We start from the raw sequence: 27437 nt of genomic DNA, 5'->3' as shown, positions 1-27437 counted from the left end.
ATGTCTCGATCCTAGGACCCTGGAATCATGACCCGAGCTGAAGGCAGGTGCTTAACAACTGAGCCACCCAGGCACCACTAACTGGCATTTCTCTAAGGTGTTTGATATTAGCATCTTTTTTCTTTTTTAAGATTTATTTATTTTTAGCAGTTGGTTGGGGAAGGGCAGAGGGAGAGAATCTTTAAGCAGATTCCAGGGTTCATCTCATGACCCTGGGATCATGACCTGAGCTGAAACCAAGAGTTGGATACTTAACTGACTGAGCCACCCTGGCACCCCTAGCATCTTTTAATTTAAGAATCATTTATAGTGGGGCGCCTAGGTGGCTCAGTGGGTTAAAGCCTCTGCCTTGGGCTCAGGTCATGATCCCAGGATCCCGGGATCAAGCCCTGAATCAGGCTCTCTGCTCAGCAGGGAACCTGCTTCTCTGTCTCTCTCTGCCTTCCTCTCTGCCTACTTGTGATCTCTGTCTGTCAAATAAATAAAAAAAAAAAATCTTTAAAAAAAAAAAGAATCATTTACAGTTACATGAACGGATTCTATTCTTTTACCCATTATACTGTTTTTTCTTTCTGAAATTTCAGAACTTGATTGATTTTAATTCCAGTGTAATTAACATACAGTATTCTCTTAGTTTCAGATGTACAATATAGTGCTTCACCAATTCTATACATTACTCATTGCTCATCATGATAAGTGTATTTTTAATTCTTTTCACCTATTTGACCCATCCCACTCCCACCTCCCACCTCCCACCTCCCACCCCCCACCCCACAAACACACTCTGGTAACCATCAGTTCTCTGTTTAAAAGGAGGTGGTTTTTGATTTGTCTCTTTCTTGTTCATTTGTTTTGTTTCTTAAATTCCACAAGAGTATTTGTATACAATACTTGTATTTGTATACAATACTTGTATTGTATACAATACAAGAGTATACAGTATTTGTCTTTCACTGACTGACTTATTTTACTTAGTATTATACCCTGTAGATCTATCTGTGTTGTTGTGAATGACAAGATTTCATTCTTTTTTATGGCTCAGTAATACTCCATTCCATATATGCCACATTTTTGTCCATTCATCTGTCAATGGACACTTGGGCAGCTTCCATAATTTCACTGTTTGAAATAATGCTTCAATAAACAGGGGTTTATGTATCTTTTCAAATTAGTGCTTTTGTATTTTGGCAGTAAATACCCAATAGTGAAATTAGTGAATAGTGAAATAGTGAAATTACTGGATCATGTGATAATCCTATTTTTAATTTTTTGAGGAACCTGCATACTGCTTTCCAGAGTAGCTGCAACAGTTTGCATTCTCACCATCATTGCATGAGGTTTCTTTTTTCTCCACATACTCACCAACACTTGAAGAGTTTTTGATTTTAGTCATTTTGACAGATCTGGTGTTTTTTTTCTTTATTTTATTAGCTTGTCTTTTGTCACAGTATTCATTTTATTTTAATCTGCTATCAATATTACATCAAGATTTCAGTGTAGCTTCTCCCAAAGATGATCAGTCAGTCCATACTTCGTTGTGGTTTTGTTTTGCATTTCCCTAATAATGAGTGATGTTTAGCATCTTTTCATGTGTCTTAACCATCTGGATGTCTTCTTTGGAGAAATGTCTATTCATGTCTTCTGCCCAATTTTAATTGGATTATTTGGGGTTTTTTGGTGTTGAGTTGTGTAAGTTCTCTATATATTTTGGAAACTAACCCTTTATTGGATATGCCATTTGCAAATACCTTTTCCTGTTCAGTTGGTTGTCTTTTTTTTTTTTTTTAAGATTTTATTTATTTATTTGACAGACACAGAGAGAGAGGGAACACAAGCAGGAGGAGTGGGAGAGGAAGCCTGCTGAGCTGAGAGCCCGATGTGGGGCTCAATCCCAGGACCCTGGGATCATGACCTGAGCTGAAGGCAGACGCTTAATTGTCTGAGCCCACCAGGCACCCCAGTTAGTTGTCTTTTAGTTTTGTTGATTGTTTCTTTTCTGTGCAGGAGCTTTATATTTTGATGTAGTCTAAATAGTTTTTGCTTTTGTTCTCCTTGCCTCCAGAGACGTATCTAGGAAAAAGATGCTATGGCTGATGTTAGAGAAATGACTGCTTATGCTCTCTTCTAGGATTTGTATGGCTTCAAAACTCATATTTAGATCCTTAATCCATTTTGAGTTTATTTTTGTGTACGGTGTTAGAAAGTGGTCTGTTTTCATTCCTTTACATGTAGCTCTCCAGTTTTCCCAGTGCCATTTGCTGAAGACACTGTCTTTTTCCTGTTGTATATTCTTGCCTCCTTTGGCATAGGTTAATTGACCATATAACTGTGGGTTTATTTCTGAACTGTCTGTTCTGTTCTTTTGATTTCTGTGTCTGTTTGGGGGCCACTACTATACTGTTTTGATTACTATAGCTTTGAAAATCTTGAAATTTGGGATTGTGATGCCTTCAGTTTGTCCTTTTTCAAGATTCTTTTGACTATTGAGGGTCTTTTCTGGTTCCATACCGATTTTAGGATTGTTTTTCCAGTTCTGTGAAAAAAGTTCTTGATATTTCAGAAGGATTTGCGTTAAATCTATAGATTGCTTTGGGTAGTATGGACATTTTAATGGTATCTATTCTTCCAAACCCTGAGCATGGACTGTCTTTCCATTTGTTTGATATTCAGTTTCTTTCATCAGTGTTTTATAGTTTTAGAGTGCAGGTCTTTTACCAACTTGGTTATAGTCTGCTCATTCTTAATTACACCTGTAAGGGGACTTCTGTTCAGTGCTTATTAGCATTTTGAGAGTAAAGATACTACTTCCCACTTTTCCTACTCCTATGAAGTCTTAGTATAATATAGTCAGTTCTCCTATACTGTTTGAAAACATGTTTTTGTTTTATTCAATTGGTATATTAGAAAACAATTTGATTGTAACACCTCTTTTGACTTTTGCTTATACATGATCTTGTTTACAAGAAGCATTAGGTAAATGCAGAAAATTATACCCAGGTGAACAGCTTCACAGGAATACACAAAAATTACACATTACACACACTTAAACATCAACTAAACTATCACAGTTAATTACTTGTGTTATGAGTCACACCCAAGCACAATCTATTGCTGAAACCTTCCATCTGATTTTAGCTCACCCTCTTTCACTATCTTTACAGTAACTCACAAGTTATAGCCCCCTAATATTCATTGCCACAAGTGAACCCTAGGTTTTTTCTTTTTCTTCTTCTTTTTAAAGCTTCTATTTATTTATTTGACAGAGAGAGACACAGCAAGAGACGGAACACAGGCAGAGGGAGTGGGAGAGGGAGAAGCAGGCTTCCGGCCAAGCAGGGATCCTGATGTGGGGCTTGATCCCAGGACCCTGGGATCATGACCCAAGCCAAAGGCAGATGCTTATGGACTGAGCCACCCAGGCGCCCCACCCTAGGTTTTTTCCAAATGAGTGCCACATTTATTGTTGTATTTATGTATTAACCATTTAACATGTGTAAAACCCTACTGCCATTTTTATTAGTTTCCTGTCCTATTTTTTATATCATTGAAGTTCTTGAGTTTGCACCCCTTTCCCCATTTTTCCCATAAGCCATGTAGTTTTTATTGTGTAATTTTTCATACGCAGCATAATGATTTATAGGAATACATAAGTTGTGTAACAGCGGAACTGACTTTACTTCTTGAAAGCCTTTCTACTTTACTCTTGTGTTTATTGGCTGTACTCACTTCTAGATACTTATACAATTTATAGTCAAGAGTTTCTAGAAAATTTACTACTTAAGTGTATATTTTCTGATGCTATTTGCTATTGAATGCACAAGTTGTTGGTCTGATGTTCCAAATAGACCCTAAACTCTTTGAGGGAAAGTGCATGCCTTATAAGTTTACTATGGAACTTACCATGTACTCTACAATCTTCATTCCTGCCCATCATATTATATACCTATCTATATACTATTCAGTTAAACATACAGTTGAACTTTAAGCCACATTGGTGTGAACTCCATGAATCCATTTATACATGGATTTTTTTTTAAATAAACATATAATGTATTATGAGCCCCAGGGGTACAGGTCTGTGAATCGTCAGGTTTACACACTTCACAGCACTCACCATATCACACACCGTCCCCAATGTCCACAAACCCCCCACCCTCTCCCTACCCCCCTCCCCCCGGTCACCCTCAGTTTGTTTTGTGACAGTAAGAGTCTCTTATGGTTTGTCTCCCTCTCGATCCCATTCTGTTTTATTTATTCTTTTCCTACCCCCAAACCCCCCACGTTGCATCTCCACTTCCTCATGTCAGGGAGATCATATGATAGTTGTGTTTCTCTGATTGACATATTTTGCTAAGCATAATACCCTCTAGATCCATCCACGTTGTCACAAATGGCAAGATTTCATTTCTTTTGGTGGCTGCAAGTATTCCATTGTATATATATACCACATCTTCTTTATCCATTCATCTGTTGATGGACGTCTGGTTTCTTTCCATAGTTTGGCTATTTTGGACATTGCTGCTATAAACGTTCGGGTGCAAGTGCTCCTTTGGATCACTACATTTGTATCTTTAGGGTAAATACCCAGTAGTGCAATTGCTGGGTCGTAAGGTAGCTCTATTTTAAACTTTGAGGAACCTCCATGCTGTTTTCCAGAGTGGTTGCACCAGCTTGCATTCCCACCAACAGTGTAGGAGTGTTCCCCTTTCTCCGCATCCTCGCCAGCATCTGTCATTTCTTGACTTGTTAATTTTAGCCATTCTGACTGATGTGAGGTGGTATCTCATTGTAGTTTTGATTTGTACATCACTGATGCCGAGTATGTGGAGCACTTTTTCATGTGTCTGTTGGCCATCTAGATGTCTTCTTTGCAGAAATGTCTGTGCATGTCCTCTGCCCATTTCTTGATTGGATTATTTGTTCTTTGGGTGTTGAGTTTGATAAGTTCTTTATAGACTTTGGATACTAGCCCCTTATCTGATATGTCGTTTGCAAATATCTTCTCCCATTCTGTTAGTTGTCTTCTGGTTCTGTTAACTGTTTCCTTTGCTGTGCAAAAGCTTTTGATCTTGACAAAGTCCCAATAGTTCATTTTTGCCCTTGCTTCCCTTGCCTTTGGTGATGTTCCTAGGAAGAAGTTGCTGTGGTTGAGGTCAAAGAAGTTGCTGCCTGTGTTCTCCTCAAGGATTTTGATGGATTCCTTTCTCACATTGAGGTCCTTCATCCATTTTCAGTCTATTTTCGTGTGTGGTGTGAGGAAATGGTCCAATTTCATTTTCCTGCATGTGGCTGTCCAATTTTTCCAACACCATTTGTTGAAGAGGCTGTCTTTTTTTCCATTGAACATTTGTTCCTGCTTTGTTGAAGATTAGTTGACCATAGAGTTGAGGGTCTATTTTTGGGCTCTCTATTCTGTTCCACTGATCTAATTGTCTGTTTTTGTGCCAGTACCATACTGTCTTGATGATGACAGCTTTGTACTAGAGCTTGAAGTCCGGAATTGTGATGCCCCCAACTTTGGCTTTCTTTTTCAATATTCCTTTGGCTATTCAAGGTCTTTTCTGGTTCCATATAAATTTTAGGATTATTTGTTCCATTTCTTTGAAAAAAATGGATGGGATTTTGATAGGGATTGCATTAAATGTGTAGATTTCTTTGGGTAGCATAGACATTTTCACAGTATTTGTTCTTCCAGTCCATGGGCATGGAATATTTTTCCATTTCTTTGTGTCTTCCCAATTTCTTTCATGAGTACTTTATAGTTTTCTGAGTATAGATTCTTTGCCTCTTTGGTTAGGTTTATTCCTAGGTATCTTATAGTTTTGGGTGCAATTGTAAATGGGATTGCCTCCTTAATTTCTCTTTCTTCTGTCTTGTTGTTGGTGTAAAGAAATGCAACTGATTTCTGTGCATTGATTTTATATCCTGACACTTCACTGAATTCCTGTACAAGTTCTAGCGGATTTGGATTGGAGTCTTTTGGGTTTTCCACATATTGTATCATATCATCTGCAAAGAGTGATAGTTTGACTTCTTCTTTGCCGATTTGGATGCCTTTAATTTCTTTTTGTTGTCTGATTGCTGAGGCTGGGACTTCTAGTACTATGTTGAATAACAGTGGTGATAATGGACATCCCTGCCGTGTTCCTGACCTTAGAGGAAAAGCTCTCAGTTTTTCTCCATTGAGAATGATATTTGCGGTAGGTTTTTCATAGATGGCTTTGATAATATTGAGGTATGTGCCCTCTATCCCTACACTTTGAAGAGTTTTGATCGGGAAGGGATGCTGTACTTTGTCAAATGCTTTTTCAGCATCTATTGAGAGTATCATATGGTTCTTGTTCCTTCTTTTATTAATGTATTGTATCACATTGATAGATTTGCGGATGTTGAACCAACCTTGCAGCCCTAGAATAAATCCCACTTGGTCGTGGTGAATAATCCTTTTAATGTACTGTTGGATCCTATTGGCTAGTATTTTGGTGAGAATTTTCGCATCTGTGTTCATCAAGGATACTGGTCTGTAATTCTCTTTTTTGATGGATTCCTTGTCTGGTTTTGGGATCAAGGTGATGCTGGCCTCATAAAATGAGTTTGGAAGTTTTCCTTCTATTTCTATTTTTTTGGAACAGTTTCAGAAGAATAGGAATAAATTCTTCTTTAAATGTTTGGTGGAGGGGCGCCTGGGTGGCTCAGTTGATTAAAGCCTCTGCCTTCAGCTCAGGTCATGATTCCAGGGTCCTGGGATCGAGCCTCGCATTGGACTCTCTGCTCGGCGGCTTCCCCCCTGCTTCCCCCCTCTCACTCTGCCTGCCTCTCTGCCTACTTGTGATCTCTCTGTGTCAAATAAATAAATATTAAAATAAATAAATAAATAAATAAATAAATAAATGTTTGGTGGAATTCCCCTGGGAAGCCGTCTGGCCCTGGGCTTTTGTTTGTTTGGAGATTTTTGATGACTGTTTCAATCTCCTTACTGGTTATGGGTCTCTTCAGGTTTTCTATTTCTTCCGGTTCACTTTTGGTAGTTTGTATGTCTCTAGGAATGCATCCATTTCTTCCAGATTGTCAAATTTGTTGGTGTAGAGTTCCTCATAATATGTTCTTACAATTGTTTGTATTTCTTTGGTGTTGGTTGTGATCTTTCCTCTTTCATTCATGATTTTATTTATTTGGGTCCTTTCTCTTTTCTTTTTGATAAGTCTAGCCAGGGGTTTATCAATCTTACTAATTCTTTCAAAGAACCAGCTCCTAGTTTCGTTGATTTGTTCTATTGGTTTTTTTGGTTTCTATTTCATTGATTTCTGTTCTGATCTTTATTATTTCTCTTCTGCTGGGTTTAGGCTTTCTTTGTTGTTCTTTCTTCAGCTCCCTTAGGTGTAGGGTTAGGTTGTGTATTTGAGACCTTTCTTGTTTCTTGAGAAAGGCTTGTATCGCTATATATTTTCCGCTCAGGACTGCCTTTGCTGTGTCCCACAGATTTTGAACCGTTGTGATTTCATTATCATTTGTTTCCATGAATTTTTTCAGTTCTTCTTTAAATTCCTGGTTGACCCATTCATTCTTTAGAAGGATGCTGTTTAGTCTCCATGTATTTGGTTTCTTTCCAAATTTCCTGTTGTGATTGAGTTCTAGCTTCAGAGCATTATGGTCTGAAAATATGCAGGGAATGATCCCAATCTTTTGATGCTGGTTGAGACCTGATTTATGACCCAGGATGTGATCTATTCTGGAGAATGTTCCATGTGCACTAGAGAAGAATGTGTATTCTTTTGCTTTGGGATGGAATGTTCTGAATATATCTGTGATTCCATCTGGTCCATTGTGTCATTTAAGGCCTTTATTTCCTTGTTGATCTTTTGCTTGGATGATGTGTCCATTTCAGTGAGGGGAGTGTTAAAGTCCCCTACTATTACTGTATTATTGTCAATGTGTTTCTTTGATTTTGTTATTAATTGGTTTGTATAGTTGGCTGCTCCCCGTTAGGGACATAGATATTTAACATTGTTAGATCTTCTTGTTGGACAGACCCTTTGAGTATGATATAGTGTCCTTCCTCATCTCTTATTATAGTCTTTGTCTAAAATCTAATTGATCTGATACAAGGATTGCCACCCCAGCTTTCTTCTGATGTCCATTAGCATGGTACATTCTTTTCTACCCCCTTACTTTAAATCTGGAGATGTCTTTCGGTCTAAAATGAGTTTCTTGTAGGCAGCATATTGATGGGTTTTGTTTTTTTATCCATTCTGATACCCTGTGTCTTTTGATTGGGGCATTTAGCCCATTTACATTCAGGGTAACTATTGAGAGATATGAATTTAGTGCCATTTAGTGCCTGTAAGGTGACTTAATGTATATTGTCTTTGTTCCTTTCTGGTCTACTACTTTTAGGGTGTCTCTTTGCTTAGAGGACCCCTTTCAATATTTCCTGTAGAGCTGGTTTGGTATTTGCAAATTCTTTCAGTTTTTGTTTGTCCTGGAAGCTTTTTATCTCTCCTTCTATTTTCAATGATAGCCTAGCCAGATATAGTATTCTTGGCTGCATGTTTTTCTCGTTTAGTGCTCTGAATATGTCATGCCAGTTCTTTCTGGCCTGCCAGATCTCTGTGGATAATTCCGCTGCCAATCTAATATTTTTACCATTGTATGTTACAGACTTCTTGTCCCGGGCTGCTTTCAGGATTTTCTCTTTGTCGCTAAGACTTGGAAATTTTACTGTTAGATGACGGGATGTGGACCTGTTCTTAACTGATTTTGAGGGGGGTTCTCTGCACCTCCTGGATTTTGATGCTTGTTCCCTTTGCCATATTAGGGAAATTCTCTCCAATAATTCTCTCCAATATACCTTCTACTCCCCTCTCTCTTTCTTCTTCTTCTGGAATCCCAATTATTCTAATGTTTTGTCTTATGGTGTCACTTATCTCTCAAATTCTCCCCTCGTGGTCCAGTAGTTGTTTGTCTCTCTTTTGCTCAGCTTCTTTATTCTCTGTCATTTGGTCTTCTATATCACTAATTCTTTCTTCTGCCTCATTTATCCTAGCAGTAAGAGCCTCCATTTTTGATTGCACCTCATTAATAGCTTTTTTGATTTCAACTTGGTTAGATTTTAGTTCTTTTATTTCTCCAGAAAGGGCTTTTATTTCTCTGGACAGGGTTTCTCTAATACCTTCCATGCCTTTTTCGAGCCCGGCTAGAACCTTGAGAATTGTCATTCTGAACTCTAAATCTGACATATTAACCATGTCTGTATTGATTAGGTCCCTAGCCTTCGGTACTGCCTCTTGTTCTTTTTTTTGTGGTGAGTTTTTCCACCTTGTCATTTTGTCCAGATAAGAATATATGAAGGAGTAAATAAAATACTAAAAGGGTGGCCAAGACCCCAGGAAAATGTGCTTTAACCAAATCAGAAGAGACCCCAAATCGTGGGGGGCAGAAAGGGAGTAAAAAGAAGTTCAGAAAAAAGAAATTAAAAAAAGAAAACAAATAAAGAAAAAATATACAAAAGAAAAAAATATATATATATATTAGACTGTTGACTAAAACAGGGTCACCCACTTAATTTTGGGAGTATTTTGGTCTCCTAGAAATAACTACCTTCCAAAATTTTAAAGAATGAAAAATGTATATAAGGGTAAACACAATGAAGGGATGGAATATGACTAGAAAGATGAAAAAAATATATTTTTTAAAATTTCCAAAAAAGGGAGTTGATAAGGTAAGTTGGTTGGGAGAACAGAGAAATGAAGGTGGAGAGAATTTGCTCGGGCTGGAGACTAGAAGTCCGGTGGTAGATTTAGGGTGTATTTTGATCTATTAGAAGTTGTACCCCAAATTTTTAGAAGAAAAAACCCTATGTGTATACAAAAAATAAAGTTAGATACGATGAAGGATAAAATATGACAATAATAATGAAGGTTCAAAAAAGATTAGTTTTTTTTTAATGAAAGGTATTGTTAAGATAAACTAGTTTAAAAATGTTAAAAGAGGAAAGGGTAAAAGTTTTTAAAAATTTAGCATAAGGAAAAAATAAAATTAAAAAAATTAATCAACTTTGAAGATTAAAGAATCATGGGGAGAAAGCCATGAATTCCATGCTTTGCTTTCTCCTCCTCTGGAATTCCGCTGTTCTTCTTGATAAGTGAACTTGGTCTTAGCTGGATTTCTTGTTGGTCTTCTGGGGGAGGGGCCTGTTGTAGTGATTCTCAAGTGTCTTTGCCCGAGGGGGAATTGCACTGCCCTTAACAGGGGCCGGGCTAAGTAATCCCCTTGGGTTAGCTTTTGGGAGCTTTTGTTCTCTGAATGCTTTCCGTAGAGTTCCAGAGGACGGGAATGAAAATGGCAGCCTCCCAGTTTCCGGCCCGGAGGAGCGGAGAACTCGGGGCCCTACTCCTCAGTGCGCCCTCAGAGAAAAGCACTCAATCACTCCCATCTCCCTGGCCTCGGGCTGCGCTCCCAGCTCACCCAGCCTGTGACCAAGCGTATCTGTCTCTGGCACACAGCTCCACCTGGAGTCTCTGAATCCCGCAGATCCCTGAGCTCTTCTAAGGGGGATCTCCCCGGATCTTGTGGGGACCCCACTCACAGAGCAGTGGCCTGTGCCACGGATTATGGTGCAATCTGAGAGCTGAGAGCTCACTTCTCGACTCTGTCTCTGTAGCCGGCTTCCCTGCTCTAATAACCTGCGAGCTCTGCGACACTCAGACACCCCCGATCCTTCTGTGACCCCGCGGGACCTGAGGCCACGCTGTCCCCGTGTGGGCTTCATTCCGTCTTAGCCTCTGGAGCAATGTCCCTCAGTGGAGCAGACTTTTAAAAGTCTTGATTTTGTGCTCCCTTGCTCCGCTGCTTGCCAGGAGCCAGCCTCTCCCCCCGCAGTCTATCTTCCCGTCGCTTTGGATTCACTTCTCTGCCGGTCCTGCCTTTCAGAAAGTGGTCAGTTTTCTGTTTCTAGAATTGTTGCTCCTCTTCTCTTCAATCTCCTGTTGGATTTGTAGGTGTTCGGAATGGTTTGATAAGCTATCTAGCTGATCTCCTGCTACCTGATGTCGTCTCAGCCTGCTACTTCACCATCTTGACTCCTCCCTCCTATACATGGAATTTTAAAAATACATAAATACAGTATAATACCGGTAAATGTGTTTTTCTTTCTTATGATTTTCTTAATATTCTTTCTCTCACTTATTTTTTTTAAGATTTTATTTATTTATTTGACAGAGATCACAAGTAGGCAGAGAGGCAGGCAGAGAGAGAGAGAGAGAGAGGAAGAAGCAGGCTCCCTGCAGAGCAGAGAGCCTGATGTGGGACTCGATCCCAGGTCCCTGAGATCATGACCTGAGCCGAAGGCAGAGGCTTTAACCCACTGAGCCACCCAGGTGCCCCTCTCTCACTTATTTTAAGAATACAGCATACAGGGGCGCCTGGGTGGCTCAGTTGGTTAATCAACTCTTGATTTTGGCCCAGGGTTGAGAGGTCAAGCCCCATATCAGACTCCATGCTGGGTGTGGAGCCTGCTAGAGTATCTCTCTCTTTCTCTCCGTCCCTCTGCTCCAACTTCTCTCTCTCTTCTCTTTTCCTTCTCTAAAAAGGTAGAATAAAATAAAATACAGTATATAATCCATATAACCTACAAAATATGTGTTGCTCAGCTATTTATATTATTAGTAAAGTTTCTGGTCAATAGTAGGCTATTGGTAATTATGTTTCTGTGGAGTCAAAAATTGCACATGGAGTTTTGACTGTACAGGGGTTTGGTCATCCATCTGGAAAGGATAAAGTTTCAGTCAGATTCACAATATGCCTAAATCATATTTTTAAATTTAGTTTAACACAGATTTTGAGACTCAGGATATATTCTGTTAGAACTAATACTGATTTTGTCATGTCCCTATATTTTGCCTTTTCACTCTTCTGTTCTTTAACTGCCATTTCTTTCTGAATCATTTTTTCTTCTTTTTTTCCTGAGCACATAATAGGAAAAGGACACAAAAACTAAATTTCACTTGTAAAATAATGATAACATTAGAAGTGGGAATTTTTTTCCAACCTTGGAGCTTCCCAAGCTTCCGTCCAAGGCATTTTTCCTAAAACATAGTTTATTTATAGTAGATGTCATCTGATATTCAGGCAGATTGTATTACCATTAAAAATAGTCAAATCACTCTCTGGCATTTCATGTTATTGTGATACCTTGCTTCATTCAGATGTTTTCTTGAAAAGTGATGTAGCTTAGTCAGTTCAGTGACTGCCTTCTGCTCAGGTCATGATCCCCAGGGCCCTGGGATTTAGTACTCATCAGGCTCCCTCCTTGGCAGGGAGTCTGCTCCACCCTCTTTCCCTGCTTGTGAGCGCATGCGTGCGCTCTCTCTGTCTGTCTATCTCACTCTGTTGTTTGCTCTCAAATAAGTAAAATCTTAAGGAAAAAGTGGTATATGAACTAAAAAACGGTCATTTGAAATACATTTAATGCAGTGGGGAGATTAGGCTTATTTGTTAAACCAACTGCAATGTATTTATCATGGGAAAGAATCTCAATGCAAAAAAATATAAGTTGGAACTGATAAATAAAGCTTTGTTAATCTGGTAAATCATGGTGATCAAAGTATTAGTATGTTTATGTGAAATATTTTACTTGCCTATTATGTGATCTCATGTTTAGAGTTATTCATTATGAATTTATTCCTTCATTTTAAGTTTGATTACCTCCTACCCACCCACCCATCTCAGGTTTGTACTATGTATAAGTAGGTGTGTTTCAGTTTGTATATGTTTACATACCCATTCTGTGCTTCAACCAACAGCAGTAGTTTTGGGTTCAGATTAACAGTTGGACTCATGAGACAAAATAGACTTTACTCAGCACTAAGTTTATTTTCCTTTATGAAAGGATACAGGACAGGAACAGCATAGCTTGTACAACAACATAGTAGAGATCTCGTGATTTCCACGCAGAGCTTGCATATGTCCCAGGTATCTCATACTTGTTATATTCATGATCCTGAGGAACATGACTGTATGATGAAGCCTTTACCTCAGGTCCCTTCACCTTCCCGCCTCCTCCCCCTTCACCTTTTATACCTTATTCCCATTGTCCAGTGCAACAGCATCTTAACTGGTACTGGAAAAACAGTCTTGGCAGTGAACTGCAAGTCCTGGGTAAAGTACATAGTAACTTCAGCCAGACTGTCATTTATCTTATAATTAGTACACTCCTATAAATTCTGAGTTAAGACTTTGAAGAATGATTTGGCCAACTGCTAGGTCCTTAGGTGCTCCTCCGGCTAAAGGAAAGACTATAAACCAATTGTTAGCCCTTTGAGTTAAGGTCTACCATCAACCAGCAGTCAGTACAAAGATGTATGTTCTATGTCCTCTGATTTTTTTCTTTAATCCTGGAAAATACTAATATATTATACAGAAGTGGTTGAAGTAGTATAACCAAACAAGTGTTCATTACGCAGCTTCAACAAGTAAGTCATGGCCAGTCTCATTTTACCTATGCCCCGGCCTGTTCTCCCTTTCTTATTATTTTGAAGGAAATTCTAGGCGTAACATTTTATTGATAAATATTTCATTATTGGTCTGTAAAAAAGTGATTCTTAAAAAAAAACCATAATCATAATGTACACAAACATGTATTCCTAAATGTTCCTGTCAGTGTTAAAATTTCTACTTGTTCCATAATGTTGTTTTCTTAATGATTTAATTTGAATCCATTGGGGTTGTGTGATTTTTTTGTTTGTTTTAAATAAATTTCTGCTGCCATCTCTTTTGTTAGTTTAGATTTATTTGTTGAACAAGCTAGGTCATTTGTCCTGTAGTATTTTCCATTATTGCACACATTAGATTGTACTGATTGCATCTTTGTTACATGATGTGTTCTTTCTTGCCTCTATTTCATATGACTTTGTAGTTAAGTCTAGAAAGTGGATCAGATGCAGTTTGGATGGATTTATTTATTTATTTATTTTGTGTTTTTAAAGATTTTATTTATTTATTTGACACAGCGAGAGAGAGAGAGAAAGAGAGAGAGAGAGATCGATCACAAGTAGGCAGAGAGGCAGGAAGAGTGGGAGGGGGAAGCAGGCTCCCTGCTGAGCAGGGAGCTGGTTGCGGGGTTCGATCCCAGGACCCTGAGATCATGACCTGAGTCGAAGGCAGAGGCTTAACCCACTGAGCCACCCAGGCAACCTGGATTTATTTTTTTGACGGGAGCCAAGTGTCACATACGAAAGGTAGTTTTTATGCTCTGCAGCCCCTCTTGTTGTCAGTGCCTCATTATGAGTTACAAAATGATGATATCCTAACCTTAATTTCTACTTCATTTATTCCTGTAATACTTTTGATAAAAGAGCATCTTCCTTTCATTTACTGTTTGGTTAGCTTGTGTGGGGTACAGTTTGTATAAGGAAAAGTGTGTAAATTCTTCATATTTTATTTGCAAATATCATTATGAACTGATGGATTCAGATATATTTGATGTGTTCCAATTTATTATACTTATCTGTATATCGGTGTCCCATCTTTGGCTTGATTTCACTTTAACTCCACCATAGTTTGATTTTGAATACCTTTAGATGAATCACGCTCCATTCAGTTCATCTTATCATTCCCCAGTTCCTGTTGTATCAAACCTGGTTAATTTCACTTATTTATATTAGTTGCCTAGTCCTTAAAGCATTTGAGTTTTGGGATCCCTTTAAAAATTATTACCCACTTAACCCAAAATAAAATTTCAGTTTGAATTACTTTTTGTAGCGTAGTTTTGTAACATAGTTATTAACCATTAGCAAATGACTGCCCTCTTTGGTAATTCTGCTCTTCAACTAAGCTAAATTTTTAATCATTAGAGGAATGCTCAGGCATTGAAACAAGCCAATGCCAGTGCCAGTCATGGTTCTTATTTTCCACATTCATGCAGAGTATTGTGTATGTGTGTTACTTCTCTCCCACAGTTCTCCCTCTATTCTTGATAATAGAAAAAGTCGAAAACCGCAAGAAGATTTGATCTGGGACTCTTAAAATTCTCTCCTTCTTAGAAACTGTCATTTAAATGTTTCCTAAAATCAGCTTAGTACTTTAGACTTACCTGTTACTTTTCCAGAATTCTTTGGCATAATAGATACAACTTTGATCCATTAATTGAGAGATCTGGATTCTGATCCTAAGTCTTGACTCCTTCCCTGTACCCCTCAATTCAAATAGCTGGATGAGCAAGTGTTAAATACTGGACTTAGTGAGAATCTGCTGCAAACCTAAATTTCCACTTACAAAGTTTATCTAAAAAGTCCTGACCAAAACCTTTTTTGTTTCTTATTAAAGCTAAGAAAGAAGAAAAGAAAAGACATAAGTCGTCATCATCATCTTCCTCCTCATCCAGTGACTCAGATAGCTCAAGTGATTCTCAGTCCTCTTCTGATACTTCTGACTCAGAAAGTGCTTCTGAAGAGAAATCAAAAAAAAGAAAAAAGAAACATAGGAAAAATTCTCGAAAACACAAGAAAGAAAAGAAGAAGCGAAAGAAAAGCAAGAAAAGGTCTTAATTTTAAATTCTTTTATAGTACTAGCTTTATATCCTAATTCCCTTTAGTTTATAAGTAAATCTTTTGGGATTTTGGATCAACTGTATGGCAATATTAAAATAGTGAGAAATATTTCCTATCAATAAGTATAAGACCATTTTGTTTCTATAGTCTATAGATTAAATTTAGGTACATTTCATTTCCATTTTCAACAAAGCCATTCAATTCTTTTTGTCTGAACTCAGTGAAATGATGCTTTTGGTTTTATAGGTTTATGTTTCATAGAAGGAATATATAGGATTAATGAGAGTTATAGGAAACCAACTACTGTTTTCCTTATTTTTATAGCAGTCTCTCTTGCTTTTTTTTGTCCTTTATTCCCTTTGTTGCTATGAAAGTACAAGGGTAAAAGTAAATACTGTCAGTATATTTACTTTTCTGTTTTGTCTGAAATAATCTTTGTACTAGAACTTCATGCCTATTGCCTTTAAAGCAACTGGTTTCTTTGCCTACATTTTTAAATATTTTAAATTTATCAGAGTACCTTGCCTATGGAGTTCATATTTTAGATCCATTTAATTGGAAAATACTTTCTGAGAATGTGATCATGGAAACGATTGGTTTTGGTTTGGGGTTGGTTGGCTGTTTGTCAGAAGAACGAAGGAGGATTTTCTGTATGTTATCGCATCTTTGAAGAGGGTGGGCAGGATGGCTCATATATTGTGACATCTTACAAAGGAAAGAAATAGCAACAGTTGGTTGGGGTAGGCACATAATAACCAAGTGGAATTTTTTTGTGTGTGTTTTCTGTTAAGTGCATCTAGTGAAAGTGAGACTGAAAATCTTGAAGCACAACCCCAGTCTACTGTCCGTCCAGAAGAGATCCCTCCTATACCTGAAAATAGATTCCTAATGAGAAAAAGCCCTCCTAAAGCTGATGAAAAAGAAAGGAAAAACAGAGAAAGAGAGAGAGAGAGAGAGTGGTATGTTAACGTCTCTATCTTGTAGAGTGCCCTACACTCTTTAAAATAGAACTTTTTTTTTTAAGTCTTTAAGCAAAGTTTAGTTGGTGTTCTTATCCTAAGACTGAAATCTTTTTTTTTTTTTTATAGGATAATGTTAGCAAAGTTCCTTTTTCTTAACTACATAGCTAAAAAGATACACTGACTTAATTCAAACAGATTGGAGTTAAAGTTACTTTTTTGAAAAATAAGCATTGCAAAAAGATGTGTTGTGGCATTTCAGACCAATTCCATTTAAAACAAGGTGTCTTACTGTGTACTCTATATGTATTAAAATTTTAAGTTTAAAAGTTTAAACTTAAAACTTTAAAAACCCTTATTTTTCTGTTACCTAATAGAGCAAAAATGCTATTTTTCAAAAATGCCTAATTCATAGTATTTTTATGAAAATTGATATTGTGTTCAAGGTCTTTGAAAATTTTTCTACATAAATTCACATAATTAGTATTAGTAGGCTATTGGTTCTTTATAAATCATTTTAATAATTATGTCCAAAACCAAAAAAATTTTGAGGTCATTTTCTTATTTATGTTTAAAATGTATTGTTATAAAAGTAATAAAATTCTGAGTATCTCCCCTATACTTTGACAATACAGTAAAGATATAAAAATAAGTCTTAGTTTAAAAAAAAATAGTTACTTGAATTGTGGGGTAATATCAATGGATTGGATTGAGTTCATTTTTCCTCAAGTATTAGGAAAGGATATTTTTAAGGAAATAAATATTACAGAGAAAATGTTTGAACTACTTTAGAATGAACTTTTCAACCATAATTTACATGGATATTGTTTGTGCTAATTAAATATTAACTGGTTATTTTTTGAAAACAGTTTCCCTTTTTGGTGTAAACCAGGATATAAATGTTTTTGCTAATTCACACCTGCTTATGTCTACTTTATTATCATTAATTACTCTTTCCTGTAGTTGTTTTAACAGTGAACAGTTGCTTATAGGATTATAGATACTTTGGAATATGATACAGTTTTTTTGTTTTGTTTTTTAAAGATTTTATTTATTTTAGAGAAAGTGTTGTGCAAGCAGGGGAAGGGGCAGAGAGAGAGAATCTCAAGCAGATTCCCCTTGGAGCACAGAGCCTGACAAGGGGTTGATCCCAGGATCCTAAGATCATGACCTGAGCTGAAATCAAGAGTCAGAGGCTCAACCCTACTGAGCCACCAAGGTGCCCCTGGAATAAGATAGTTTTAAAATTATTCTCTTAGTGGCATACAGCCTATGCTGAGCTATATGAGCCCTTCTATGTTGATTTTCCTTAACACTGTCAAGTTAATTTCATCTTAAAAATGGTTACTTAACAGTGTTTCTCAGCACCCAGCTGGCAGTTGGGGGCAGAATAGTTCTTCAATCTCATGCATAACAAGATTTTAGCATTCCTAACTCATGGTTCTAAGTACCAGTAGCACTTGCTAGTCATTAACAGTTGAAAAATGCTCCTATACTTTCCCAGATAGTACTAGGAGTTGATAACATTGAAAACTACTGATTATATATAAGCCTTAAATTTATTAGTTTAGATCAGTAAAGCTGTATTCTCCAGATTCGTTTTTATGAAGCTGTTTTAATTTAAATTTAATTCATTAATATATAGTATATTTTATTAGTTTCAGAGGTAGAGTCTACTGATTCATCATTTGCATACAACACCCAGTGCTCATGACATCAAACGCCCTCCTTAATGTCCATCATCCAGTTGCCCCATCCCTCCAGCCACCCTCATGCTTTGTCTCCCTCTCTGATTTCGTCTGATTTTATTCTTCTCTCTCCTCCCCTATGGTCATCTGTCTTGTTTCTTAACATCCACGCATGAGTGATATCATGTAATTGTCTTTCTCTTGTATTTCTCTGACTGGCTTATTTCACTTAGCGTAATCTAGTTCCATTGTTACAAATGGAAAATTTCATTTTTTTTGATGACTGAATGTGTGTGTGTATGTTTGTTTTAATTTTCCCTTTGCTTCCTTCTAGTAATCCACCTAACTCTCAGCCTGCTTCATACCAGAGGCGACTTTTAGTTACTAGGTCTGGCAGGAAAATTAAAGGAAGAGGACCAAGGGTAGGTGATTCTTTTCCTAGAAATCTTAATAGTACTGTATTTATTATAAATAATTTTAGAGTGTTTCTTAAATATTGTTTTATACATAAGTAACTAAAATTTAGAGTAGATATGGGTATTGAATTATATGTTCTCTTTATAGTAACTTCTTTGTGTTGGTACTTCAAAACTGAAAATACATAGGATGTTAATATATTTTAAATGTACATGGTGTAAAATGAGATCATTGTCTTTCTTGTGCCTCCTTGTTAATTCCTGACCACTATATCTCTAATCTTGCTAAAAATTAATAAAAATTAAACCTGTTCCTATATTTTATCCTTTTTCTCTCTACTGGATTCTCCCCATCAGAATATCTTCTTGTGTTTTCAAAACTTTTTAGAAATGTGGCTATACTTGGTATATTATTTCTTTACTTCATACTCATTTCCAAACCATTTCAGTTCGTCTTCTACTGTTTTGCTGAAAACAGCACTTGCTGTATCGTTTGCTACATGTCACAAAATCCAGTGGGTCCGTGCTTGCTTTGGCTGCACATATACTGAAATTGGAATGATACAGAGAAGAAAAGTCCAGTGGCTCCTTTCAGTCTTTGTCTTAATTGCCTCCTTGCGATACTCTTTCCACTTGCTTCTGTCCTACTTTCTTTCTGTCTCTGGCCAGTCTATTTTGAATGGCTCCTGCCAGTTCACACTCTTATCTGGCCTTTAATATAGTAGTACCTCAGGGTTCCAACACTTCTCACTCTGCGTATGGTTCTTCAGCAGTCTGATCACTCCCACAGCTTCAGTGGCTTACCTGTGTGTTGATAAATATCAAATGCTCATTTGCTTTTTTGGTGCCAAGACTTAGTTGACAACCAGTTAGTTGCTTAACAAACACCTCAAACTCAGTGTATATAATGTTGAACATAACCACTTCCTCTTCAGACCTAATCCTCCTTTAGGTTCCTGCTTTTACTGATAAGACGCCACCACCTATGCAGTTACTTAAAGCCTAAGAATCATTTTATTTCTCTCCTTTCCTAACTTGCATATCTTATCCAACACCAAATCCTGTCATTTCAACCTTCTAAATACTTTGAAATCCATCTACTTCTCAAGTTCCACTCCCACCACCTTATTTCAATTTACCTTTGTATGTTCTCTGAACTATCAATGGCCTTTTAACTGTTCTCATGGCAGTTCTCAAACTTTTTTGTCTTAGAATCTCTCTTTATACTCTCACACTCTTTTTTTTTTTTTTTCTTTTTAAATGCCGGGCTTGAACTCACAACCTTGAGATCAAGATCTGAGTTGAAGTCAAGAGTAGGATGCTTGGCTGAGCCACCCAGGTGCCCCAGAATCTCTTTATACTCTTAAAAATTATTGAGGATCCAAAGGAGCTTTGGGTTATATCCATCGCTATTTATAGTTTTAGAAATTAAAACCAAGAACTATTTAAAATACAAGAATATATAAACACACATTCAGTTAGCTATGAAAGCAAAAATACTAAAACATCATGCAGTCTGAAAGACTACTGTACAATAATGAAGGTGAAAAAGGCAAATAATATGGTACAATGAAAATAGTTTTGACTTCACAGATCCCCTGAGTCTTGGGATCCCTAGACTACATTTTGAGAATCACTGATAGGATTTCTTCTCCAAACAGCATCCAGAATGGTGATTTTCTTTTTTTTTTTTTAAGATTCATTTATTCATTTGACAGAGAAAGAGCATGAGCGGGGGGCAGAGCAGATGCTAAGCTCAGAGCCAGATGAGGATAGTCATCTTAAAATGAAAATGTCACTCCTTTGCCATCAATTACAGGATAAATCCAAAATTGTTATCATGGTCTATGAGACCTTACAAAATCTAGGCCTTGCTTACCTCATCAGTATTATCTAGTATTACTTTCCCTGGCACCTTTTATCTTTAGCCATACTCATCTATCTTGTGGTCATGTCTAAAAATTGCAGTGTTTTTTTCCTGTCTCGGGGCCTTCAAATAAGATATTTCTTACACTTCACTTATTCTTCCTTACCCGTCCATCCTCACACTTCTACCTTCTTTTCCTTATCCTTGCCTATGTAACTCTTCATACATGTTTGTTAGTTGTTAGCTTTTAGTTACCATTTAACTTCCTGTACTAGGCTGGATCTCTGTAATGTATTCTCTGAGCACCTTGTACTTCTTTTACACTGATTGCAATTGTAACTGATTTGTGTTTATGAATATCTGTGATTATATATCTAAGGGTTCTCCTAGCCTTGTAGAATTCAAGTTCCAAAAGAGCAAAATTGAGATACGTTTTGGCTCACTGATACTGCTGCAACACATGGTAGAATGGTTGGCCATTCCAGGGGCTGAGTAAATATTGGCTGAATGGATGAACATTATGCATTTTTTTAACGTTATGCATTTATTCAGTTTTTCTCCTAACATGGGATATTTGCTTTGGAACATCTAGAATACATATTTCCACATTGAAACTTGGCAACTTGTAAGGGTACCTGTATCTGTTATGCTCTAGTAGCATCACTTAAATAGGACAGTTCTGTGAAGAGGACATGGGTGGCTAGAGATTGTGTGGTTAATGCTTTTTATTTGGAATTTATAGTATGACTGAGTGTTTAAAGTATTTTTGCCTCACTGGTTTCATACCTGAAAATTAGGAAATTTTATTTATTTTAGAGGTTATAGAAATACCAGACATATTATTTGAGCCTAGAAATGTATAAGCTTACAGCTATGATTATAATGCTTTTATATTTTCAGGAGGTTAATGTTTTTCCCATTTTATTCTTTTAAGCGTTACCGAACTCCTTCTAGATCCAGATCAAGGGATCGTTTCAGACGTAGTGAGACTCCTCCACATTGGAGGCAAGAGATGCAGAGAGCACAAAGAATGAGGGTATCAAGTGGTGAAAGATGGATCAAAGGGGATAAGTAAGATTTACCTATATTATTTCAAATGTAGTGACATGTATTTTTGTTTTTACTTTTGTACATAAAGTTGTTCTATTTATACTCATTTCACTTGTTTCTGAATATTTAAAAAACATATAGAACACCATTTCGGCTACTAATGGACATCATCCTTTTTCTAATAAAATTTCCAAAAAGCTTTTTTCTCCTTTTTTTTTTTTTTTTTTTTTTAGGAGTGAGTTAAATGAAATAAAAGAAAATCAAAGAAGTCCAGTTAGAGTAAAAGAGAAAAAAGTAACTGATCACAGGCATGTGTCTGAGAGTCCGAACAGAAAAAATGAAAAGGAAAAGAAAGTTAAAGACCACAAATCTAACAGCAAAGAGAGAGACATCAGAAGAAACTCAGAAAAAGATGAGAAGTATAATAAAAACAAAGTGAAGAAAAGGGCCAAATCTAAAAGTAGGAGTAAGAGCAAAGAGAAATCAAAGAGTAAAGAAAGAGATACAAAGCATAATAGACATGAAGAAAAGAGGGTGAGGTCAAGGAGTAAAGAAAGGGATCATGAGATTATTAAAGAAAAAGAAAAGTCTGATTCTAAAGGAAAAGATCAAGAAAGGAGTAGAAGTAAAGAGAAGTCGAAACAGTTAGAATCAAAAAGTAATGAGCATGATCATAATAAAAGTAAGGAAAAGGATAGACGTGCACAGTCTAGAAGTAGAGAACGTGATATAACTAAAGGCAAACACAGTTACAATAGTAGAACAAGGGAACGAAGCAGAAGTAGGGACAGGAGCAGAAGAGTGCGATCTAGAAGCCATGACCGAGATCGCAGCAGAAGCAAGGAGTACCACAGATACAGAGAACAGGAGTACAGGAGAAGAGGAAGGTCACGAAGCCGAGAGAGAAGAGCAACACCAGGAAGATCAAGAAGTAAAGATAGGAGAAGGAGGAGGAGAGAGTCACGGAGCTCAGAGAGAGAAGAAAGTCAAAGCAGAAACAAAGAAAAATACAGAAACCAAGAAAGTAAGAGTTCACACAGAAGAGAAAATTCTGAGGGTGAGAAGAGAATGTACTCTAAAAATCGTGATCATAATAGCTCAAATAATAGGGAAAAAAAGTCTGATAGAGATCAAAGTCCATTCTCAAAAATAAAACAAAGTAGTCAGGACAATGAATTAAAGTTCTCCACATTGAAAAATAAGGAGGAAGAGAAGACCAGATCCTCTGTGGAAAAAGAAAACCAAAAATCAAAGGGTCAAGAAAATGACCACATACATGATAAAAATAAAAAATTTGATCATGAATCAAGCCCTGGAACAGATGAAGACAAAAGTGGATGAGTTGTGTAAACTTCTTATTTCCATTCTGCTCAAATTTTAAGTTTTAGAGACTTGCTGATGAATCTCCTTTATGTTGTTTTCCTCTTTTCATTGTTTTTGGGTTTTATGTTTGTCCTTTTTTTTTTTTTTTTAATGTGGACTTTATTGAGTTGATCTTTTGATAATCTGCAACCTGGATAATTTGTACTGCTAAAGTTTTAATAAACTTGAAATGAGAAAAACATTTTGGTGTAATACTGTGTGCTGTGTTTAACTATTTCATGTATGCATTTTTGTGTTGCAACAATCAGCCAATAGCAAATGTGCTATTCTACATCCCAGTTTGTGTGATCAGCCAGTTCAAAACAACCGTAACTGATTGTTGGAATACATTGTTACAGAAGCTTGTGTTTCTCATGATTGAAGTAATTTTAGAAGCCACTAGATAGAAGAAATCTTGTATAGATTTTCTGATTGCATTTAAATAGAGGCTTGCAGCAGCAGCTTTTAATTAACATAGAAAAGCAGGATCCTAATAACTTGAGATCTTAAGTCATCACTTCTGATTTTATAGTAATTTGTGCTTTAAAATAGTTATTTATATGGCACTGCTTATGTTACTCTTTATAATTCCACTCATAGCTTGATTCATACTAATATTTTTCCTGCCTAGTTTTGTTTACAAAAATAGTTGAGTACTTTTTTCAGTTGATGTACTGATTTAGTTTGATTTGCTGTTATACAGCAGCTGACAGGAACTATACCTTGGAAGATCAGATTGTAATTCTCAATTCTATGTTGCTTTTGGTATGAAGAGATAAAATTTTTGCTTTGGGGAACATTGTTTTATAATTACTGTCATTACCTTTCTCTAAAATGAAAATGTTTTTCTCACTAAAACATATCACTTGTGCAGGTCTTTAAGTTAGATTCTAAAAATTGATAATATTGACATACTAATTTCCAAGATTTCTCTTTTGGCCACTGATCTATATAGAGTTGAGTGTTAATTCTGCATGGTTCTTGTTTTGGTTTTGTTTTTTTAACTTGAGCTGACTTCTTTAACTCTCATAGTTGTGAGTTTCAAATGGCAAGAAAATGCATCTTTTCTATATATGTATCACAGTAGGGTATAGCATGTTTATGACTCTGGTTTCTTTCTATTCAGATGGCTTTATACCATTACTGTTAACATTATTTTAGCTTGGCATGTGCAACATTGCCACATAGAGTAGAGTAGAAGGTTCAAAATTTGATAGCTTACAGAGGTAAACAGTAAAAGATACCCAAAGTCCATTTAGAATTTTGTGTGTTGTATATTGCTATTTTTGTGACGTGTGGCCTTTTCTTTTCTGTAATTTCTCTTCTAAATAAAATATTGAACATCCAGCAAACACAAAACCTGCCTCATTTGAGAAGAAATTTCAGAATTCCAATTAATAGTAGCCTTTAGAGTGTTTTGTATTTCATATTTGTCAAGGTAGTGTCAACTCTTACCAAGGTAGGTTCTTGGTAAACCCAGTAACTATTCAGTGCTGTTTTTACTGAGCAAAGCAGTGCTTAACATAATACTTCCCATTATTGATTAATACAGTAATGAACATTTGGCATTGTGGTAGCTGTTTGGATAACAAATAATAGGTAATGATTATAAGATTGTTTGGAATATCTTGAAGCAAATAATCCACAATGAAGTCTTTCTAAATTATTCTTCTTGATGATAAAAGTGATAGATGTTTATGATAATCTGGGGTGATTGATTCCTTAGAGACTTTGACCACAAACCTACTTTAGGGATGATTGAGTCTTGAGTTCCCAAGCTGTATAATCTATTAACCTTTACATATTTTAAGTTAATTATTGTCTTTAAATTCAGCAAATTGCATTTTAAAAATATCTGTTATAAACTATTTGAGTTTTAAGAAAGGTGCTATTTAAGAAAGGTTTTCTAATAATTTCAAAAAACCCATCCTAAGTAAAAATGCTTACATGTTGTCTCATCATAGAGCTGTATCTACTAAGAATTACAGACAACTGCAGGAAAAAAATGTTAGCAATTTCTATAAGTAGTATTCTCCTGTTCTGGTTATCAAAAGAGCAACTCCATGCTAAGCATTTATAGACATTTAAAAACTTAGTTTTACAGTAGAACAGATAATGGTGAAGAAATTAAGATGAAGGATGACAATCAGCTAGATGTTACTTTCAGAATAAAAACATTTAGAAAATAAACAGCATTAACTGTACCTCATCTGCCTTTGCATTTGAAGTAGCACATAGCTCACACAGTTCTTTTATTGCATTTTTAATAGTTGTGCCGCCTTTAGCTTTTTACTTTGAATATACTCTTTCCTGAAAGCCAGCTCTTTCCTGTAAAATTGATTTTATAGTTAAGTCTGAGCTTATGGCTTACCTCAAACTATCTTTGACTTAATATCCTCTAAAGATATTTAATTGGTTTATTTTATTGTTTGCCAATATCTGGGATTTTTTTTTTCATGATTATTTCATTCTTTTTGGGGGGTAAACTATCTGCCACAGAAATTGATACTACGGAGAGATTAATGTTGATGAGCCGTAGAGAATCTACTGGGTTGCTCTAAAATATTTTAAAATTACAATTAATGAATTCATAGAGCATTGTAATTTCTAATAGAGTTCCTTAAAGCCCTCATAGAAGTTTCAAAGAATTTGCACAAGTGTGATACTGATTCATATCGGCTTTGCTGAATGGCCTTTGATTCTTGTACCCAGTGAAAGGTATGAAACTGAGAAGTAAACATTTCTTAATGTTATGGACAGGAACACATTGGGTTTCTGGTATTTTGAGTAGTGATACTAAAGGAGACTTCTAATTCGTTTTCAAGTTAGTATTTTTTTTTTTAATAGCTCACTGTGCTTAGTCCAGGTGGCAGTTGTTTTTCATCATACTTTGAACCTTTTATAATAAATTTCTATAGAAACTTGTTCCCTTTACCTTCACCAGAAGGTACTTTGAATATATAACACATATAGTTGATTGTTACAAAGAAACATAAAATGGGTATTTTCCTGTCTTCTTTTGGTCATGTTTATTATAATCACTCAGCTTAGTATTCATACATTTACAGGTGAATAAACTCCAAGGATTGTAGATTTATAATCTGTTTATTGTGAAAAGGTGTTTTGTTACAATACTTGTTTTAAAAATTGATAAACTCCAGGAAGTGCAGCATTGGCTGACACCTGCCCATAGTGGGTTTCCCAGCTACCTTTAAAGGATTCAGACAAATGTAAACTCTGGCCTGTGGTGTGACACAAGAAGTAAATATTAAAAGAAAAACAACATAAATAAAAATCCATCAGCGAGGTTGGAGAAGGGAGTTGTTGAGGGGTTTTGTTTTTAAGTATAGGAGGAAGTCGTGGGGTTAAGTTGTGTTTCTGCTTTTTCTTTCTTTTTTTTTTTTTAATACAAATTCCTATGTTACCAAAAGCCCGTGCTGTAGATTTTATGTTTTGTGTGTTTCTAGTACTTTGAAGGATTGATAAATGAATTGGTTATTTGTATGTGGGGATGTTAAAAGTTGTGGCTGCTCTCTCTGTGGAAGGGAAAAATTCAAATGAAGTTAATGGACTTCTTTTCCTAGCTCAAAAGTCACTGTGATGTATATTTTTTTAATGAACTTTAGGAATAAAGCTGTTGTCACAATTGTATAATTAGTTTCAAAATGCTGCTTCTCTTATCATTAGTCTAGTAACTGTTAAAACTGTTTTCTGCAAACTGCATTTTACAGAATTTAAGCTCTGAAACTATCAACTTTTATAGTTAAACATTGTATTAAATAAACTATAACAGTTTGTTTTGTATTTTTAAAATTACTGTTGTATTAGTTATTCAACCTTTATTTTTATTAAAAGCTAAATAATGAAGATAAATCAACTAAAATATACTTTTATTTTACCCTTGGGGATATAGAATTTGTATTAGGAAAAACTGAGCAAAGAGTTTAACAATACTGAGCTTCTTTAGGAATTTAGTCAGCAGTGATGATTTCCAGAAGGTTTGGAGATAAATTCTAGTGTAAATGTTAAATCATAATGTTTCAGATTACAATGTGTCTTTTGCCTCAGCAAACCTAAGGTTAGATTTGGAATTTGCATTACTGTCTACTGGAATGCTACCATTTGCTTTTTAGTTCCTCCAAATTTCTCAGCATTGGGAACACTGTATTATATCCTGTGCCTGCCAGTTTTAATATAACACTCAACATTGTAAAGCCATATAGATGTTAATTGACTCGTAAAACAAATTGTCTAGTTTTTGGTTTCTTGTTTGGTTTTATTTTTATTTAAATTAAATTTAGATATATTTAGGGAAAATGCACCAACTTGAAAGTTAGTCACTGAAAATATATATGGTTAGATAAAAATGTTCTGACCATTCAGTGGTTTGTATGTGTTAAGAGGTGATATTAAATTCTCAAATTCTGGTGTGTTTTTAAATGCTTTATTTAGCCAGGAGAATATGTAAAATGTGAGTGCTTCATATGGACTGTGTAAATTAAATGTGTATTAAAATACTTTTAGTATCAATTTGCTTTTTCTATTTTCAT

The 27437-nt window shown here is 36.0% G+C and overlaps 1 protein-coding gene across 3 annotated transcripts in view; it reads left to right on the top strand.

The window, feature by feature from the left end:
- PPIG (peptidylprolyl isomerase G) overlaps positions 1-23089 on the top strand; it is a 53850-nt gene extending 30761 nt beyond the window's left edge. For all 3 annotated transcript variants that reach the window (XM_080798666.1, XM_080798667.1, XM_080798668.1), the window contains 5 exons: positions 15322-15535; positions 16337-16504; positions 18527-18614; positions 21410-21546; positions 21759-23089. In XM_080798666.1, the coding sequence (XP_080654792.1) occupies positions 15322-15535; positions 16337-16504; positions 18527-18614; positions 21410-21546; positions 21759-22866 (1715 nt within the window). In that variant the 3' untranslated portion in view covers positions 22867-23089. The remainder of the gene's footprint in view (positions 1-15321; positions 15536-16336; positions 16505-18526; positions 18615-21409; positions 21547-21758) is intronic.
- Positions 23090-27437: the final 4348 nt, after the last annotated feature.

The sequence above is a fragment of the Martes martes genome, assembly GCF_963455335.1.
Source record: "Martes martes genome assembly, chromosome: 3".
Lineage (NCBI taxonomy): Eukaryota > Metazoa > Chordata > Mammalia > Carnivora > Mustelidae > Martes > Martes martes.
Note: the sequence above shows the minus strand (reverse complement) of the source record. Positions and strands in the feature narration are given on the sequence as shown.